The 7304-nt window shown below is 30.3% G+C and overlaps 1 protein-coding gene across 1 annotated transcript; it reads left to right on the top strand.

The window, feature by feature from the left end:
• The first annotated feature begins 366 nt into the window (after nt 1-366).
• Nucleotides 367-1900, top strand: LOC145047022 (1-aminocyclopropane-1-carboxylate oxidase homolog 1-like). The gene is made up of 3 exons (XM_078995268.1): nt 367-988; nt 1058-1379; nt 1487-1900. The coding sequence occupies exons 1-3, from the start codon at nt 480-482 to the stop codon at nt 1733-1735; spliced, it is 1080 nt and encodes a 359-aa protein (XP_078851394.1). The 5' UTR covers nt 367-479; the 3' UTR covers nt 1736-1900.
• The last annotated feature ends 5404 nt before the right edge of the window (nt 1901-7304 follow it).

Raw genomic sequence — 7304 nt, 5'->3', positions numbered from 1 at the left:
AAGTTTTAAAAGGTTATCAAACTTTTAGCTTTGTGCTCATTTAGTCACTTAACATTTGTTTTGGTAACATTTAATCACTTAACTTTTAAAATTGTATTTAGTCACTAAACTTTTAAATTTTCTTAAAAGTTCAGTGACTAAATGAATACAATTTTAAAAGTTAGGTGACTAAATGAGCACAAATCTAAAAGTTAAGTAACCAAACCAAAAGTTAAGTGACTAAATGAGTACAAAGTCAAAAATTTGACAACCTTTTAAAACTTAAAAATAGTTAAGTGATCAAATGAGCACAAAACCAATAGTTGAGTGATTAAAAATAAGCTAAACCCTTAATAATAATAACAATTTATCTTTGTTACTTAATCAAAGGATAATTGCGTCAAATCCACTATCCATACACAACAAGCTACAACTAACACGAGATTGGCTTTGCAATTTTCCCTGCCGGAGAAATAAGTTCCGGGTATTTCAGACTACTAATGGCGGCCTTCAACGGAGGTGATTTTGACCGGGAAAATGAGCTTAAGTCGTTCGACGAAACAAAAGCAGGAGTCAAAGGCCTGGTGGACTCCGGAATCACCAAAGTACCTCGGATTTTCATTCAACCACCTGATCATGATTTCTCACAAGCCGAAGGCGATATGGATTTACCCATCATAAACCTCATGGGATTCAACTCAGATCCAGTTCGACGGAAGGAGATCGTGAAGGAAATCGGAGAAGCATCAAGCACATGGGGGTTCTTCCAAGTTATCAACCATGAGATTCCGGTGACTGTTCTGAGGGAGATGCGCAATGGAGCGCGTAGATTTTTCGATCAGGATCAGGAGATGAAGAAACAATGGTATGTTACTGATAGTACCAAGAACATCTTCTACAATAGCAACGTTGACCTTTCTTCCACACTAGCAGTTCGATGGAGGGACTCGTTTCATTGCAGGATGGCTCCTGATCCCCCAAACCCGCAACAACTACCTCCACCTTGCAGGTTTGTTAGAAACTCGAATCTAAACTTAAAGTCAACTAGAACATGATTATAGAGTTTTATTAATTGCAGAGATGTATTGATCGAGTACTCAAAAAAAGTGACCCAATTAGGGTGTTCGTTATTCGAGCTGATTTCTGAAGCTCTAGGGCTTGATTCAAGCTACCTGAAAGACATTGGTTGTGCGGATGGACTCGCCACCATCTGCCATTACTATCCACCGTCTCCGCAGCCGGAACTAACGATTGGGGCTCGAAAGCATGCCGACAACGACTTCCTAACTGTGCTCCTACAAGACCATATCGGTGGCCTCCAGTTCCTTCACCGGAATCAATGGGTTAATGTTCCGTTTGTTCCCGGAGCTCTTGTGGTCAACATCGGTGATCTTCTACAGGTAAGGAAACGTGGAAAAGTTAATATGTGTATTTTATCAACTTCTTTATCAGTTTAAATTAATTGATCGATGATTGCTGCCATGGATGAATGAATTACGAATTGCAGCTGATATCGAACGATGAGTTGATGAGTGCAGAACATAGGGTGGTGTCGAACGGTGTTGATCCACGGGTATCGGTGGCGTGTTTCTTTACGACGGGAATGGTTGCCACCGGAAAGATTTTTGAACCGATTAAAGAGCTGCTGTCGGAAGAAAAACCGGCCAAGTATCGAGCAACCACGATGAAGGAGTTCGTCCAACACTCGCATTCCAAGGTCTTCGATAAATCTTCAATGTTGCATTTCAGGATCTAAGCAAATTGAGTTTCTATAAAAGTCAATGGTATTTTGGCTTTTGCATGTTTTGAACGTAGAAGCTACTTTTGAAAGTTTTATTTAGCTAAAAAAAACTATAATTAAATAAAAACTTTTTAAATTTTGATTTTAAATAAAAAATTCTGACCCAAAAACTATTAAACATTTAAACTGCTTCAAATAGTAAGCTTTTAACTTTAGATTTTATGAAGTTTTATATTTTTAGAAGTTTTCAATTAGTTTATTGCATAATTTTACACAAATAAAGATATGTAATTTTCAACTTCTAGCGGCTGATTTTATAAATACAGTTGTTGTATTGTATTATTTAAGTCAAGTGTCAAGTTGCAAGGCTTACGTTAATAATTAATGTTTTGTGCTTTTAATTATGTGTGGAGATATTAAAAAAAAAATTCAGTTAGATGATGAATATTCTTATTTTAATAAATCAATAGTTTTAATCTCTTTTTGTTAAGTGTCATTATAATACAACTTATCATTAATATTTTGATATCTATCATATAAATATATTAAGCAATTTATTTCAAAATTCAAATTTATATTTTCTAATTATACGTTAAATTTGAAGTTATAATAACTTTAAATTTTTTATATATCTCTTTATTAAAATTTTATTTAAAATAATTGATTAATAATTATAAAATTTTATTTTAAAAGTTTAATTAATTTTATAACCGTGGTTCCCACGGGTTAATAAACTAGTATATATATATATATATATATATATATATATATATATATATATATATATATATATATATATATATATATGTTAGTGTATAAATATTAGTATTGTTTTGTATTATAGTTAGGCCTATTTTATTTATGGTCTCTTTGTATTTGGCCCTTTTTTGATGTATACGTGTATATATCTATTCTATCAACGAATGAGATTAGTGTATAAATATTAGTATTGTTTTCTATTAGAGAAATTTACAAAAATAGCCATTTACACTAATGACATTACAAAAATAGCAAAAAAAAATCGAAATTACAAAAATGGCCACCCATTTCGCAGATGAGAAGATCCCATCTGCGAAATGGGCTTCTCATCTGCGAAAGTACAAGTACCTAAAGCACAGTTGTGCTTTAGGTACTTGTACTTTCGCAGGTGGTTTTAATATATTTTTTTAAAATTTTTTGTTGTATATATAGGGGTAATTTCGCAGATGGAATAGGTCCATCTGCGAAATCGTTGTTATTTTTGTATTTTTTTTTAAGGTTGACTATGAAATTGTTTGTTTTGACTACGAAATCAAGTTGCTATATAAATAGTGTTTTACGTTAAAAACATCGACATAATACGAACAAAGCATGAAAAACATCACAACAATTACATGAAAAACAACGACATAATACGAATAAAGCATTAACGTAAAACACAAGTCACAACAATTACATGAAAAACAACGACATAAATCACAACAATTACATTAAAAACATCACAACAATTACATGAAAAACGACATAATACGAACAAAGCATTAACGTAAAACACAAGTCAAAACAAACCATTTCATAGTCAACCTAAAAAATACAAACCATTTCATAGTCAACCTAAAAAAAAAAATAAAAAAAATAACAACGATTTTGCAGATAGAGTCAGAGGATTTCGCAGATGGACCTATTCCATCTGCGAAATTACCCCTATATATACAGCAAAAAATTAAAAAAAAAATATTAAAACCACCTGCGAAAGTACAAGTACCTAAAGCACAACTGTGCTTTAGGTACTTGTACTTTCGCAGATGAGAAGCCCATTTCGCAGATGGGACCTTCTCATCTGCGAAATGGGTGGCCATTTTTGTAATTTCGATTTTTTTTGCTATTTTTATAATATCATTAGTGTAAATGCCTATTTTTGTAAATTTCTCTTTGTATTATAGTTAGGCCCATTTTATTTATGGCCTCTTTGTTTTTGGCCCTTTTTTTTGATGTATACGTGTATATATCTATTCTATCAACGAATGAGATTTTCATGGAAAAATACCAAGATTACATTCAAAGCCAATCCTCTTCTTCTACACCTAATCACCCACCACTCTTGTGGAGATATTAAAAAAAAAAATACCAGTGAGTTAGATGATGACTATATATATATATATATATATATATATATATATATATATATATATATATATATATATATATATATATATATATATATATGTGTGTGTGTGAGAAAAGTAAATATACTTTTAGAGCATCTCCAATGGTTAACCTACCCTATCACTTCATAATTTTGCCACATCATTAATCTAATACTTTTGATCTCTAATTAAATAGGCTTTCTAATGGTTAAACTTATTTCATAGTTAACTTTGATCCTTATCTATCTAAAATGTCCATACAACATTCTTATTTAATTAATAGTTTTTAAACATATTATAATTGAATAGGAAATATTTTAAATTAAGATTATCACTAAAAATTAGTATATAAATATTTAATAAATGAAAGACTATGATAGAAATAATTAAATAGTTAAATAAATGAAAACATTTAAAACTATAATATAATTAAGGGGGGAAAAATAAAATATGTTAAAAGTAGAAGGGGTTAGATGGTTAAAACTTTATACCATATTAACCACTCAATATATATTGAGCTGTCAATATAAGTACATAAAAAATAATCAACTTCAATGGTGTTAAATGAAAATAAGTTATGAATCAATCAAAAAATGCTCTAAAATAAGCCCCCATTGGAGATGATCTTAATGGTATATACGCTTAGGTAGTCAAACACACTATATTACGTTATTTTGTATCATATATACATTGTAATTGTCCAATGTTCTTATAATTAAACTTTTAACTTGATTTATTTCCAAGAATTTTATAAATTTTATATTTATTTTTCTCTTAAATAATTTTCATTTTCAACTATAATATATACAGCCTAGTAGGTATTTGGCAAAAAAAAAAATGAGACATAAAAGGAAGATAATAGTATGGATGAGCAACGAAACTAGGTACCCGCTTTTGAAACCGGAACCGTTTCGGAACCGCCGTAAATGGTTCTGGTTCCGGTTTTCATTTTTACGGAACCGCTACCCGCTCCATACCCGTCGGAACCGCTATATATATCACAATCAGATACGTTATACAATATCTTCCAAAATAACGTCATTTAAAATTATAAAATTTTAAATGATTTGTTTTAAACCTTTAAATATCCTAATATAATTTTCATTTTGAAAATAAACTATCAATTTTTAAAATGAGTTTATAGATAATAGACATAAGTTACTATGAGTTTCAAGTTAAATTTTAACTTATAGAAATATTTGTTTAGTTATGGACTTCAATTCTTTGAATGCTAACTCATAGATATAATTTTAAATGTTTTAAAATTTAACAAATTTAACGAACCGGGTACCTGCTAGTGGAACTGCTACCCGCCAGTTCTGGTTCCGGTTCCGGTTCCAACATTTTAGGAACCGCCGATTCCGGTTCCGGTTCTGGTTCCAAATAATTAAGGCGGGTTACCTATGCTCATCCCTAGATAATAGTGAAATTTCGAAAATCATGAAAGTAAATCAAGTTAGGGGTTGATGTTTGAGAACATTATAATTAATATATCAAACAAAATGATGTATTATAGTGAGTTTGAGTATCTAAACTATATAACCTTTAATGTTATATTCACTTATATATATATATATATATATATATATATATATATATATATATATATATATATATATATATATATATATATATATATATATATGAGACGGTTCACTTGATCTTAAAAAAATTAGAGATCTTGAGATTCAATCTCAACCATATATTTTTTATTTGTCGCTCTAACGCTCCAACGTACCGGCAACAGTGGAGTATCCATAATCACAAATGATTATATATATATATATATATATATATATATATATATATATATATATATATATATCTTTGTTCACAGATTGAGTAATCATATATGATTATGACAGTTGTTAGCAGAAGATGTGGTGATGACAGAGGTGACAGTGGTATAAGTGACGGATGTGACAGTTGTGGGGTCGGATGGTGTCAGCGGTGGCGGTGGCAATTGTGGCGGTGATGATGGTGGCGGAGGAGAAGTGTGTGTGTGTGTACACACACACACGAGGCAATTGTCGTTAGACGATGATAAATACAGATATAAAGAATAAAAATATATAATATGATTGAAGATGATAATAATAATTAACAACTAATTTTACTGTACAAGGTACACAAAAGTTGTTAATATTTAATAAAGGAATGACTAGAGATTTCGGACCTTAGTGGTCGTTGTTCTTTGTGGTGGGGAGAACGGAAGAGCGCACCCAATCAGATTTCCTCTTCTCATTTCTTCTCTCTTCTTGTCTCTATCTCCCTCTACAATATATTATTTAAAATCAAAAAATTAAGAGATATAGTGGTGGGTATACCAACCTTTTAGTGATAGTTAGTGGTGATGACGTGGCATCCACCACTATAGTGGTTAGAAGAAAATATATTGGGAGTCTATGACACAATAAGTAACAAGCACAAAGTGTCATTGTTTTCTCAAAATATCTATTAGAGTAAATCGCATAAATGGTGGGGTTATTAAGGTTACGTTTGGTTGTTGAATTTTTTTAAAAGTAAAACGAAAATTTTAAAGACGCGTTTGTTTGTTAAGTTTTTCAGAGTTCTCTAAGAAAATAAAAATTTTAATTTTTCCAAATTTAATGTAAGTTAGAAAAGATTTTTACAGTTTTCCAAAATTTTCTAAATTTTAAGACGGAAAATAAAAAGTTCATTGATTCCAACCAAACGTGTTTTCATAAATTTTCATTGAAAATTAAAAATAAAAACTTCACTCTAATTTCTGAAAACAATTTCTTAAAAAATAAAAATAGTTTTTAGACACCCTACAAATTTATTATTTGGGTGCAATTTTTCTTTCGATCACACGATCAGGTAGTCTGCTGCTACATGGGGCGGAACTAGATGAGGTCAGTTTTTATCATCTTTAACTATATTAAAAACGAATGCAAATATGATTTGCAAACCAAATTCATTCTCAACATCACGTCACTTCCGCATCTACGCAGGTTTAACTTTCCCTTTTAAACCACTCCCACTTATTTAACTTTATACACAAATTAGATTTGTATTTAAATAGTAACTCATTTTATTTATTATTCTTATATATAATAAAAATGTATATGTTAGGACTATAAAAATTTACATGGTTATTAATTAAACCTGACAATGAAACGGATTTTGAATCTCATCTGAACCAAACCCTTAAGAATTTTATATGGGTTTGGAGTGTGTTTTTTGATTCGTTTACCCGTTAAGGAGCTGTGTCTACTAATTATTTTGTTAAAAGGGTTGAATATGTATCATCACCGATCCACTCTGTTTATAACTCACCCCATATAAATTTTAGAATTATACATTTATATTTTTTATTACCTAAATTAATATTAGTTCTAATCAAAAGTCCAAAAGGCAAAGGCCAAAGATCAAACTTTTTTTACATAGAGTTGGAGGAGTTGATTTTTAAACTTTTAATCTTCTATCAAGAATCA

This window comes from Lactuca saligna, chromosome 5 (assembly GCF_052625555.1).
Source record: "Lactuca saligna cultivar CGN05327 chromosome 5, ASM5262555v1, whole genome shotgun sequence".
NCBI lineage: Eukaryota > Viridiplantae > Streptophyta > Magnoliopsida > Asterales > Asteraceae > Lactuca > Lactuca saligna.
The sequence above is the reverse complement of the archived record's forward strand: the minus strand, read 5'-3'. Positions and strand labels throughout refer to the sequence as shown.